The sequence below is a fragment of the Cydia splendana genome, chromosome Z (genome assembly GCF_910591565.1).
Source record: "Cydia splendana chromosome Z, ilCydSple1.2, whole genome shotgun sequence".
Classification (NCBI taxonomy): Eukaryota; Metazoa; Arthropoda; class Insecta; order Lepidoptera; family Tortricidae; genus Cydia; species Cydia splendana.
Genome location: NC_085987.1, coordinates 17,604,195 through 17,617,662, shown reverse-complemented (window position 1 = coordinate 17,617,662; position 13,468 = coordinate 17,604,195). Strand labels below are relative to the sequence as shown.

The window sequence follows — 13,468 nt, the reverse complement described above, 5'->3', positions numbered from 1 at the left end:
TAGGTACTTGTGGTTGTTATAGTAGGTGTGCGCCGAGGCCGCCATGCACTCTTGCGGTAGACTGTTCTGATAAATAAATAGTAAATAATTTTTTACGAGCATTGGTGGTGACTTAGTAATAGAAAATACGTGTTATAAAAGGTGACAGACCTAATTAATAAGTATCCTAATAAAAAACATTACCGTATTAAAAGTGCTGTTGTTATTTTATTTGCCTTCCCTCTATTTTTACACGACTGCCCAAACAAAAAGAGTATATTGTTTTCAGGGTTCATGTTTGTATGTGAGTTTCTTATATTCCACCATAACTTTTGAATGTCTTAAGCCCCCCATTCACACTCCTACCTTGTAGTCCGCCTCGCAGGACTACGACGTAGGATATAGCTCACACACCCTCCTACATTGTAGTACGCCTTGCAGGACTACGGAGCAAGAAATAGCTCACACACGGTACTATTTTGCCGTCCATCATCAGCTGCTTCGTTTCTCACAAGTGTCGGTCTATTATTCTTGAAAATGTTACGTGCAATTAAAAAAAAAAGAAAATAGCTCTTCTGCTATGTATTTTCTTGCTATTGGATATAGTTATTTGTACAACAAGAGATCAAAGTTTGATATTTCTTCGAGTGCTTATTTTGAGTCCCGTGCAAGCGAAAGATTCTATAATAGATTCACGAGCGTAGCGAGTGAATCTAATTTAGAATCTTGAGCGTAGTAAGGGATTCAAAAGCGCACGAGATGTAAATAACTTTGATCTCGTGTAGTACACAAAATTTTTCACCCTAAGCAGTGAGAACATACCTAGAGGGACAGAGATAATAGAACCCAAGTATATCGAACTTGTATTAGACCCCGCATGTTGAAATGACATTTGACTATAAAGGTCACTTGAATGTCATTTTGTCACACTCAGTGAGCAAAATCGCATTTTGCTCACTGAGTGAGACAACTCAGTGAGCAAAATGCGATTTTGCTCACTGAGTGAGACAAAATGACTCAGTGAGCAAAATCGCATTTTGCTCACTGTTTTTAAGAAGCAAAGTACCCTTGTTCGAGCTGCTGAGGTGAAAAAAATAAAAAAAGAGTGTGGGAAAAGAAACTGCTAAAAATTCGCCAGAGAGCGTCATATTTTTTAAGTATTGGTAATAGTTGCAATGCCTATTCCTCCATTGTTTGTTGGAGTGACTGGGTGATTTTTGGTCCGACAAACAGCGATTTTCTTTATAAATTTCAAAAAAATGGCGCGCACTGTTGTCATACGTCAAACGGCAAGTTCGCAACGTAGGACGACAACCCACACACAATCCTGCGCGGCGGACTACAGCGGTGGGCGGGGCTTGCAGGATTTGTAGGACCCAAGAGGCATCCTACTTGGGTGTTGTAGGACGGCACGTAGTCCGCAACCCCCATTTACAATCCTACCCAATGAGGCAATCTTAAAGGCCAGTCCAGTGGCCTATTTTATAAAGCTACAAGTTACAATTTACAAGCGGAAGTCTCGTTCTAACACATAGGGTTAGAAAGAGACTTCCGCTTGTAAATTGTAACTTGTAGCTTTATAAAATAGGTCACAGACGGGAACAATTTTTCGCCAATCGGAATTTTCATCGTTTCCGTATGGAATGACAGGTGGGATCGGGACGTGGCTCTACAAATGCATAGCGCTGTCTCGCTTGCACATGTCATTCCGTACGGAAAATTCCTAACGCCAGGCTAAATTGTCCGATCAAATCAGGTGGTGTGGACGCAAACGCCAATTTGGTTCGCCGATTTCATTGTAAGATTATTTATGACCGATATTAATTACCGATAAAATGGAGGTCCGTCCGGATCCAAAAATGCCAATTTGTAATTTGTATTTGCGTTTGAGGATATTTTTTTTTTAATTTAGAGCACTCAAATATCCCCATAAATCTAAAATTAGTGTATAAATTGGAGATTGACGCCAATTTCTTTTCAGAACATACGACCGATTAAACATCCCGTCTGGACTGGCCTTAATACTAAAAGCCGTAACACACTACCGCACCGCACCAAGGTCATTGGTCAAGGTCGGTAGTGTGTTATGGCTCCTCTTCACGTTAGGCCAACGCCAACGAGGGACGCAGCCATGCGGTAGAATGAGATAGCAATATCACTTGCTCCCTCTAACGCATAAATGCGTCCCTCGTTGGCGTTGGCCCAACGTGAAGAGGAGCCATTACGTACTGAACAGACTCCCGCACCACACCGCGACCTTGGTGCGCCGCACCCTTGTTTTTGCGGGGGAGGGGCACATCAAATGTATACGTAACGTAAACATAGCCATGTCAGATAAACGTCAGTCCATACATGTGGTTGACCGTTGGCCGCCTATTTTCGACAGAGGGGAATGCCTGTTAATGACCACTCCGTCTAAGCTTGAGTGTAATCATTAGCTCGTAAGCTCGAGCTAATTCGATTTTAAACAACAACGGCACGGTACAATGTTTGGAACCGAATGACAGCCGAAAGCGAATGTAAACAGCAAGCGCGAGTCCCTCGCGAATAGTCGCGAACCCCTTTGATTCCTGCACAAAAAACCGCTCCTCCACGAGAGCCGAGCCGCGAGACGAGCCACGAGCCCACCGCTTACACTCGCGTCTCGTGACTCGGCTCGCGGCTCGGGCTTTGGGCTCGGGTCGTGGCTCGCACGCGAATGTAAACGGCTAGAATTTCTAGTATTCTAGTTAGTAGTCTGTGGTTATTGCTAAAAAAAATAAGAAAAGATAAACACAATTAACCTCGGAGCAATTAACCGAATGTCGGGTATCTTTCGAAAAACGCTAGAGATCTGTTTCTTTAAAACCAGAATTAGTGAATACTTAATCTGCAAGACGCCGAAAATCGTAAAAATGCCGTTTTACGCCGTTGCAAAAGGCCGAAGTACAGGTATTTATAATTCATGGGCTGATTGCGAAGCCCAAGTTAAAGGTTTCTCTGGAGCAAAATTCAAAAAGTTCGACACTCAATCAGACGCTAATGAATTCATCCGTTCTAATTCTAACTACGGTGGTAGCTATGGAAACAAATCCACTTACAATAATTATCAAAGCGGCACCAATAAAAATCTTAAGAGATCTTATAGCACATCGTCCAAGAACAACAATCATTATCAGAACGAAAGCTCTTCGTGGACCAATGAGGTTAATTCCGATTCATCCGGAGACGACCTAGACGTAATATTAAATAAGCAAATGGACGATTTAGAGAAACGAGTAAACAATTTTGCGAAAGGCATGGACAAGATAAGCAAGTCTGCTCTATCAGCCGGTCCCCGTGCCGGAGTTAAAAAAACTATTTTGATTGAACCACCACAGCCTAAAAAATATAAACATGCTGAAAACATTGAGTTTGAAATAGATAATGAAGGTTATGTACAAGTGTATACAGATGGTGCTTGCTCATCCAATGGCAAGCAGGGTGCCCGAGCTGGTCTCGGGGTGTACTGGGGTGACAACCACCCACTCAACAGAAGCCAGCCAGTCTCTGGCCGAGCCACCAACAACTGTGGCGAGATTCAAGCAGCAACACTGGCCATTAAGATTGCACTCCAAAACGGAATCAAGAAACTAACCATTAATACAGATTCTCAATTTCTCATCAATGCAGTTACCAAATGGATCCCTGGTAAAGAAATTGTCTTTTTTCTTATTTATAGTCTGGCTCTAAGCTACTTGTTCTTGTGATATTTATTAATTTAACAGCAGAATTAATTTAGGTTTCAGAATTATAAAATTATCTAGTATGGTACTGCTCTCAAGGCCATTTAAAGCTCAATCAAAATGTAACTTTTGCATGCTAAAAAAATTATCCTCTAATGAAGTTTGACACTCAAACACCTTATGGTTTTTACAGAAATTAGTATTTATATTTCTACTACAGCCCAATAATGTTGTCTTAAATAGCAAGAACACGCATGTTATTTTATAAATGCTTTTTTATTCAATAGGTTGGAAGCGAAGAGGATGGAAATTGTCATCTGGAGAGGCTGTAAAGAATGAAATAGATTTCAAGGATCTAGACAGTGTCATGCACAAACTTATAATTAGATGGAACTATGTTAAAGCACACAATGGAAAACATGGCAATGAGATGGCTGATAGGCTAGCAAAAGCTGGAGCAGCCATGTATGACCAATAAATGATTGAGTGTTTAGGTCTGATGCTTTGACCAAAATGATTGTTACACATTAATAATAATGATGTTGTATAGGCCAAAACACGTTTTGCAACTGCGAGAGTGTTTATATACCCACCTTGGCCATGGCATTTCTGCACAGACTGAGCTGCTTTCCTGTATTGTTTTCTCCCTATGCGGCTCTTTTCGTTTGAGTCTTTAAAAGACTTTGGTAGTTAGGTTAGATAAGATTTAATTTAATTCAGACTGTGAACATTTATTTCTGTAAGTTAGGTTAAGTGGTTCCAATAATAATCGAAATAGAACCACCAATAATTCTGGTAATTATTCTGCTCCATTGATCTGCTATGAATTACTAGTCACATTGAAATGTGTGCTGGATCCACTAACCCTAATTGATTACCATTTCTGCTAACTAGTTTTATGAACACAAACTACTTGATGATTGATTTGCCAAACAACTGAATAGCAAAAAGATTACTATATTTTAGAATTCATAACCTTAAATATTGTAGAAATTAAATATTAAAAAGGAATAACATTATTCAATAATTCCTTCTAAGCCAATAAATTCATACAAAAGCAAAGGCTGATTAACCCTCACTACCTACCTAAGATGTTAAATTGCATATTGTTCATATCAAAATGATTGGATTGATTCACTGAAAAAGCATCATGATACCTAATATGTGAGCTATTTAATTATGTCGTTTTCAATCAAAAGGGACCACATTGTTGATTATCAATAAGGATAGGTAATAACTATATCTAAACCAAAATTCTACAATTACAATTACTGCACAGTTTTTTTGTTTAATTAAATACACTAATAATCATTAAAAATTACAGGCACTAGACGGTGAACTGACGCAATGGCCCTATAGGTTTTTAATTTGCTTATTATACCTACCTATTTAAGCGAAATTTGTTGATTAACTGAAGTTAAAAATGAGCGAGGTTTTGATTGACCTACTGATAATGCTTTAATTACTGTCATTAGTATTAAATTAAAATATTCAAATAAATGTAATTGTTCCTTAATTTTAATCCTATCGTTTTATTTACTATGCTAATGTACAAGCACATGCATACATGACGAACTTTATCCCAAATGGCATTCTCTACGCACTAAATCGGACCAGAAGCGAAGGCAGCCAGCAAGAAGGCAGACGAAATCATAAAGCTCGCGCTGGGCCACGTATCCACTATAAACAATTTTGTTTATAAACGGTCTTCTTATTTTTTTTTTCCCTAAAATGTATGGTAATCATTCATTACGAAACTTTGTTGAGATAAACAAAAATTTTTATAGTGAATACGTGCCTACCTCGTCTAATAAGTTTTGAGACGAAACAAAATTTCATAAAAGTAATGAAAGTCCATTAAATAATTTTCGAAATGTGTCATATTATTTGTATCTCCTTGGATTTCACGGGCCTAGAAATCCCGGTCTTTTGATAGGCTTGCGTGGGGATATAGAGATAGATCCAACACGTAAAGGAAAAATACTACCTTCTTATGAAAATGTCTTCCGCACCACAATACAAACAAGGTAATTAGCAATTAAGGTGACAAGCAAAACTCACTAAGTACTATCAAAAAATTAAAGTAACAATGCACTTTATTACACTTGTAACACGGTTTATTGTCCAATAATTTCAATGATGTTAGTTAGTGACTTTTGCTTGTCACCCGACGATTTCATCTACAGTGGAACTTCGCTATCTAACCTCGATAAAACGAAATCTTCGTTAACACGAAATAATATGCTATCCCTTCCCTTCAGAGCCATAAACTTCCATAACTCGAAATATTGAACCTCTTTAATGGCACCTCTTCACGTTGGGCCAACGCCAACGCCAACGAGGGACGCAGCCATGCGGTAGAATGAGATAGCAATATCACTTGCTCCCTCTAACGCATAAATGCGTCCCTCGTTGGCGTTGGCCCAACGTGAAGAGGAGCCATAAGACGAAGTAACCAACGATTCCCTTCACGACTATTCAGTACCTACATTTTTTACCACTACGTAACTCGAAAAATGAAATTTGACCCTACAACTCTAAAAAATAGTAGTTTTGTTTTACCATCTCTAACTCAAAGTAATTTAATAACAAACCTCTGTAACTCGAAAAAGACAATAAGACTGTATTTTGTGCGTTTTTAGGGTTCCGTACCCAAAGGGTAAACGGGACCCTATTACTAAGACTCCGCTGTCCGTCCGTCCGTCCGTCTGTCTGTCACCAGGCTGTATCTCACGAACCGTGATAGCTAGACAGTTGAAATTTTCACAGATGATGTATTTCTGTTGCCGCTATAACAACAAATACTAAAAACAGAATAAAATAAAAATTTAAGTGGGACTCCCATACAACAAACGTGATTTTTGACCGAAGTTAAGCAACGTCGGGCGGGGTCAGTACTTGGATGGGTGACCGTTTTTTTTTTGCCGTTTTTTGCATTATGGTACGGAACCCTTCGTGCGCGAGTCCGACTCGCACTTGCCCGGTTTTTATAATTACCTCTCTAACACGAATTTTTCATACGTTTTACCTCTGTAACTCGAAACCTCTTTAAGACGAACAAGAACCTTCTTAAGTCGACGCCCTCCATAAGACGAAACCTCGTTAGCACGTAGTTTTTGGCGTTTCCCTTGAGATTCGTGCTATCGAGGTTCTACTGTATTACAATTTTCTTTTCATCACACTCGCTCAGTAAATGTGGAATTGCACGCATGTCTAGCGGGAGTTATAGAAAAAGCGTTTTCCCTAGGGAGTTAAGAAGTTTCTAGTGCCATAATTAACAGTTTTTTGTCTTTATACTTATTTTTCGTATCACAAGTGTGATGAAAAACATTGTATGTAACTCGGGGCGTAATAATATTGCAAACTCGAGTCTATAAATCGCTCCGTCAAGCCGTCGCGATTTAACTTAGGTACTCTCGTTTGCAATATTTAACTTACGCCCCATGTTGCACAATGTACTATTTACTTCCGATACTTACCCGCCAGTAAACATATCATTTTCGGGATCGTGCCGGAACCCCTTAAATGCCAACATATTAAATGACTATCCTCCTGAGTCCCTGAGTCCTTTATAAAGGATTTAGACCGAAAATTAAAAAAATAATTTATTCATAAGAGCCGAGAGTCCTTTAGGAAGGTTTAATATTTCGCTCTTAAAAATCAGGCGATGGTGGCGTGATCCTGAGAGCCAATCGCTTACCAATAATCCAAAATATAACTATCTCTCTATTACAAACGCTATTTTAGTAAAAAACTAATATTCTCGTCAATTCGCCGTTAGTGTATGTGGGGCAAACGGGCCGCAATTTCACTACTAGGTATAAAGAGCATGTTGCGTCATATAGACATAACCATCCAGAGAAGTCCAATTTTGCAAAGCACTTATTAGATACAGGCCACACTTTATCTGAGAATCATTCTTTTGATATTTTACATGTTTGCGAAAAGGGATTGCGTTTGGGTGTTCTGGAACAACTGGAAATAATTAGGTACAACAATAGGGGCATGATTCTTAACGAACAATTGAATGTTGCGTCATCGCCGTTATTACGAATTTTTCCATCTCACTCACACTTGCACAGTAGGGGGAGTGGTCAAGGGTCAAGGTATAAATATGGCCGACCATTCTAGACAGGTCATTCCGTTGCCGGGCGTCAGACCGTCAACAACTCCTGAGGATGCCTCGTAGAGAGGCGAAACACGTGTCGAGTATTATTCTTTTGGTGGTGGTTTGTTATATTTATTTGCGTATTTATTTTTGCGGTGGGAGGGTGGGAATATTAAATGCATGTAAAAATACGCAAGTAAGTATAACGGGTTAGCACGTTATCTTTTCGCGGATTAGCAAAGTAATATTTTGGTTTTAATTTTTAAATGATACTCATTGCTGTAGCGAACCGTCACCAATGACAGATGACGATAACAATGAAACATTGTAGTAGTGGTGGTTCAGGTGCTACAGCTATCGCCTACTTTCCAGCTTGGTTTCAGTGTTGGGCATTCAAGAATAAAATCATTATTTGAATAAGATTTCGTAGTCCCGTCAAAAATATTCAAATAATTTTGGTCTGGAATAATTCGTAGGAGAAAAAATTGAATGAGAATAACTTATTCTTAATCAAATAAATATAATCATGATTTTTATTCGAAATTCCACGAATAAAAATGTAGTCTGGGTACCGTATAGGTATAGGTACTAGTCACGTATAGTTAGGTAGATGTAGTCAGTCTCTTGTTTAATTTATACCTATTTTATGGAATAAAATCTTACAAATTGACTGTCGCATAGATTCAGTAACCGTATTATTTTTTGATTTACTAACCAAATCATTAGGTTCAATTTAGCTCGTCTAGGGGCCTAGCCAAGATGCAAATCGCTTGCGCTCCGACAACGAAGCGCTTTCTGTCTCTATCACTCGTACATATAAGTGCGATAGAGAGACAGAGATAGCGTTTCGTTGTGGTAGCGCAAACCATTGGCATGTTGGCTACGCACTCAAGGTGCCTAGCCAAGATGCCAAGTTTTGTTTTTAATTTAATAATCAAATCATTAGGGAAATTTAACTGTTCTGAGGGCCTAGCCAACATGCCAATCGCTTGCGCTCCAACAACGAAGCGCTTTCTGTCTCTATCACTCTTACATATTAGTACGATAGAGTGACAGAGATAGCGTTTCGTTCTCGTAGCACAAACCATTGGCATGTTGGCTACGCTCCCAAGGCGCCTAACCAAGATGCTGAAATATGGCGCGGACGAGTAGAAAGTACTCTCTCCTTTTTTTGCCTAATATCCTGGCAGGGTCGCCATGAAGTATGATGCGGAAAGGTAGAAAGTAACACCACTATAGTCGGGTAATTAATGAATGCCTTATTGGTAAACTGTTGGCCTTATATACTAGTTACATCCTTTGTTTGAGTTCAATCATGTGGAAAATCGCAATGAATCATAATACTATTAATTGTATTTTATTGTGTCGTCTCGAGTTACATTGGAATGCCAATTATTATTGAAGCGTGAAAAAGAATTATAATTTATCTATTTGTCAGCTGATCAGCTATGATCAGCTGTGTGGCCTCACTACAACTCTCTCCTTTTTTTTTTGAGACAAAAATAGTACATTTATATAACTATTTTTGGTTTACAAGTATATGTACTTAATTCTATGGTATACATTTGGTTCTTAAAAATTATCTCTTGGAATATTGGAATATAATAAAAATCTTAATGCTATCTGGATATACAATTTGCTATATGCCTATTACTAACATTACATTCTTAAGATAGCTACTGAATACATTGTTGCATTAACATGTGTTTATATTATGCGTTATAGGACACTCTTTTAATTATGGTAAAAAAAAATCTATTCTAAGAGTGTTATAGTGTCTATTATTTTCCTGCTTTTTTTTTCATCAGAATTCTTGCTCGTGATTTGTGGAAAATTGTTTGATATTGTAAGAAATAAAATAAATAATGTAAGCTGACTTCGTGATACTTGTCACCTGTCTTTTAAAAAAAGTACACAGCGCCTTTTAATAACGCTCTGGTCGTCCGACCTTTTTTTTACATACAACGTATGTAATAAGGATACAAAATTTATTATAACGCGCTAATACATATTAATGTATTATCAGACAGTTTTCACACATCGGAACACAAAAACTTTCCGTGTGCCCAAGGACCGCTGCAATTGAGAGCTCGCTCGAATTGTTTTGGTTCCAAGGATTATTGCCTGGCTGTATGCTGGTGTACCTAGCTTACATCATTTATTTCCACGAGCTACCCAGTTTTGAAAGGAAATCATCGTTTTGAAAACTTAAAGCATAAGCATAAGAGTCACAATAACTTTTAGCTGATCAGGCTAATTGTTGGTTGCAACACTTATCTGATTTTTTGATTTTATAAGTTTATAGATTTGATTAATAGATTATAGATTACTTATACTTAATGATAATTTTAACTATATGTTTAATAAGGCGAGAGAAAAAAAATCTTAACTAGTTGGTGTTCTTGCTTACTTGTTAGTTTTCACAATCAGGTACCGTTTTGGGGATGACGCACGCCTTCGATATGACATTCTGGACGTAATCTTCTCCCTTGACGAGCTGAACGTACGCGCACCGGTCGAACCAACGCGCGTGCTGCTCCCACGGGACGTCGTCCTCCTCCCAGTCCTTGAGTCCGCCGTCGCAGTAGAAGCACTTGGTCTTGTCGCTCTGGCCGGTGTAGTAGAATCCGGCCTCGTCGAACTCCTCGAGCTTCTGCTTCATGCTCTTGGGCCAGTCTTTGAAGGTGCGGAGCCGGGCGGCCTTGGTGTTGTAGCGCGGGTGCGGGAGCACACTGGCTCCGGCGGCGGCGGCGCGCACATGCCGCACTCGTCCTGCCCTGTAGTCATCTGGTGGTTGCTTTTGGGCACAGGCGGTGTTGGTAGTGGCGGCGGGGCTGGTGCTGGGCTAGCTGGCTGGCTGGTTGGCTGGCTGGCTGGCTGGCTGGCTGGCTGGGCGGCGTCTAAGCCGGGGCTGCCTCGAGCAGCCCGACTGGCAGGGTCGCCATGATTTATGACGACCGGTGAAATATGACGCGTTTTAGTTGGCTCGGAACCGGTTTACACCAGGACTGCTGAGAAGCAGTACGACTGGCAGGGTCGCCATGAAATATGGCGCGGACGAGTAGAAAGTACTCTCTCCTTTTTTTTGCCTAATATCCTGGCAGGGTCGCCATGAAGTATGATGCGGAAAGGTAGAAAGTAACACCACTATAGTCGGGTAATTAATGAATGCTTTATTGGTAAACTGTTGGCCTTATACAGGGTGGAAAGGCACGACGATCCTTCCCGGAAGTATTAGGTCGTTTAAGTGATACAGAGACGATTGGTAATGGTAAGAATCGTTAGTTGAGTAAAAAAAAAAATTGCAAATTTACTACTTTTTAACTGTGGTAACAACCCTATAGCATGTGCACATCACGGCTATAGATTAAGGATCTCCGTCGGGAAAGCTCGGGACTTTACACTTTTTTCCGATCGTTGACAGAATCGCAATGATGTATGAATGACGCATAAATATCAGATAAATCAAATGAATGCAAAAATATTACAAACAATTTTATTACTTTCTTAGATAATTACTTTTTGCCAATATTTAACACTATCTTCTCTTCACATACGGTGTTCAAATGTACCTCCGTGTCTTACAACGCCGCCGCAGCCCGTGCCCGAGTATGTCGATGCACATGCGATAGTGTATGCTCTTCGTCATTTTTCCTCCGCAGATTGTCCTCCGCAGAAAGCACCAATTAGCCTTCGTCTCATTTCGTCCGCAGTTTCACATTCCGTTTGGTACACCATATCTTTTACACAGCACCACAAATTTAAATAGCCACGAGCATCTAACAACGGCATTTTTATTTGACGAATATGACATTAAATAAGTAAAGTTCAATGAAAATTAATTCCAAACATCAGACGTTTTGTCTAATTCCTACCACGCAAGAAGGTTTGTTAGTTTGGTATTGAAAAAGTATTTATTCTAATGTTCTGTTTTGCATGTACATTTGGTGCCTCTAACACAACCTACTTGTATTTTTTTATTATTTTAGATAGTTTCCAATTATTCGAAAATAATTTTGTGAAACGTGTTAAGAAACTAAAACCTTTTTATCAGTCAAGGAAACCAGAGATATTTATAAGACGATTGCGTACTTTTGAGTGGTTGTCAATGTCACCATTTGAACTGTCGTTGTAAACAATGTTGTGGATAGTATTATTAATATTAAGGAATAACATAATACTTCATTCAAGTATTGAACAAGTGGAACCACTAAGAAAGCGAAAATCCTGCAACGATTCTTACCGTGTTGTAAGCAGACCTATAAATGGTTAGATGGCAACAAATTAGTATAATTTCCTGTCGTATACTGATTGTTTACAAGTAAGTTCATTGACCCTGTCACCTGTTAGGGTTAGAACAAAGTAGTTTTTTGCATGGATGTTTAAAAGGCCATAATTTAGAAACGGTTGCCCATATTAACATAGTTTCTATGGAGAAAATATAGAGCTTAGGCTAAACTATCTCCCATTTCCGGAAAGGATCGTCGTGCCTTTCCACCCTGTATACTAGTTACATCCTTTGTTTGAGTTCAATCATGTGGAAACTCGCAATGAATCATAATAATATTAATTGTATTTTATTGTGTCGTCTCGAGTTACATTGGAATGCCAATTATTATTGAAGCGTGAAAAAGAATTATAATTTATCTATTTGTCAGCTGATCAGCTGTGATCAGCTGTGTGGCCTCACTACCATGCCAATTTTAGTTTTTTATTGAATAACCAAATCATTAGGTAAATTTAGCTATTCGTGTGGCCTAGCCAAGATGCCAATCGCTTGCGCTCCGACAACGAAGCGCTTTCTGTCTCTATCACTCTTACGTATTAGTGCGATAGAAAGACAGAGATAGCGTTTCGTTACGCACCCAACGTGCCTAGCCAAGATGCCAATTTTTGTTTTTAATTTAATAACCAAATCTTTGGGTACAATTTAGCTGTTCTGGGGGCCTAGCCAATATGCCAATTTTTGTTTCTTTTAATTTAATAACCAAATCATTAGGTAAATTTAGCTGTTCTGGGGGTCTAGCCAACATGGTAATTGCTTGCGCTCCGACAACGAAGCGTATTGTAGTCCGGGAGTTTTAGAACTATATTATGAGCGATAACAGTGCACCGCAGAATGTATAGTTGCCGAACGCTTAAAACTTCACACTCTCTATAAAGCTGGTATGTCAGATGCCTACGAGGTCTCGAGTGCATAACTTTTACAAGCGAACGCTGGGCTCTCTCGAGAAGTATTAAGAAGGAACTCGCAGCTCCTCCCCACGCTGGAATGCAGTAAGTTATTATGGACTGACAGCGCTAGGTATGTGGACTTTAGGAGATCTTTGCTCATGACTCTGCAAAAATTGTTATCTTGGCTAGGCACCTTGGGTGCGTAGCCAACATGCCAATCGTTTGCGCTACGACAACGAAACGCTCTCTCTGTCTCTCTATCGCATTAATTATAAGAGTGATAGAGACAGAAAGCACTTCGTTGTTGGAGCGCAAGCGATTGGCATGTTGGCTAGGCCCCCAGAACAGGTAAATTTACCTATGATTGATTATTAAATTTAAAACAAAAATTGGCATCTTGGCTAGGCACCTTGGGAGCGTAGCCAACATGCCAAACGTTTCCGCCACGACAACGAACGCTATTTCTGTCTCTCTATCGCACTAATATGTAAGAGTGATAGAG

General features: G+C 39.4%; 4 protein-coding genes across 4 annotated transcripts in view; 2 read left to right on the top strand and 2 right to left on the bottom strand.

Moving 5' to 3' along the window:
- Nucleotides 1-13,468, top strand: part of LOC134804822 (uncharacterized) — a 470,867-nt gene that overhangs the window by 166,854 nt on the left and 290,545 nt on the right. The window lies entirely within an intron of this gene.
- The window catches only part of LOC134804792 (myotubularin-related protein 9), a 312,849-nt gene that overhangs the window by 242,595 nt on the left and 56,786 nt on the right, over nucleotides 1-13,468 (bottom strand). The gene's annotated exons all lie outside the window — the stretch shown is intronic.
- On the top strand, nucleotides 2,747-4,201 carry LOC134805361 (ribonuclease H1). The gene is made up of 2 exons (XM_063778697.1): nucleotides 2,747-3,648; nucleotides 3,971-4,201. Exons 1-2 carry the CDS (start codon nucleotides 2,781-2,783, stop codon nucleotides 4,159-4,161), a joined length of 1,059 nt encoding a protein of 352 aa, XP_063634767.1. The 5' UTR covers nucleotides 2,747-2,780; the 3' UTR covers nucleotides 4,162-4,201.
- On the bottom strand, nucleotides 10,205-11,440 carry LOC134805059 (death-associated inhibitor of apoptosis 1-like). The gene is made up of 2 exons (XM_063778345.1): nucleotides 11,377-11,440; nucleotides 10,205-10,578 (listed from the first exon to the last, which is right to left on the bottom strand). Exons 1-2 carry the CDS (start codon nucleotides 11,438-11,440, stop codon nucleotides 10,205-10,207), a joined length of 438 nt encoding a protein of 145 aa, XP_063634415.1.

What these genes read in the sequence shown, in the direction of transcription:
- LOC134805361 (XM_063778697.1), top strand. Translation starts at nt 2,781, where the DNA reads ATGTCGGGTATCTTTCGAAAAACGCTAGAGATCTGTTTCTTTAAAACC. An exon ending in AGTTACCAAATGGATCCCTG is followed by an intron (nt 3,649 to 3,970) that starts GTAAAGAAATTG and finishes TTTATTCAATAG; the next exon opens with GTTGGAAGCGAAGAGGATGG.
- LOC134805059 (XM_063778345.1), bottom strand. Translation starts at nt 11,440, where the DNA reads ATGACGAAGAGCATACACTATCGCATGTGCATCGACATACTCGGGCAC. An exon ending in GCACGGGCTGCGGCGGCGTT is followed by an intron (nt 10,579 to 11,376) that starts GTAAGACACGGA and finishes AGCAACCACCAG; the next exon opens with ATGACTACAGGGCAGGACGA.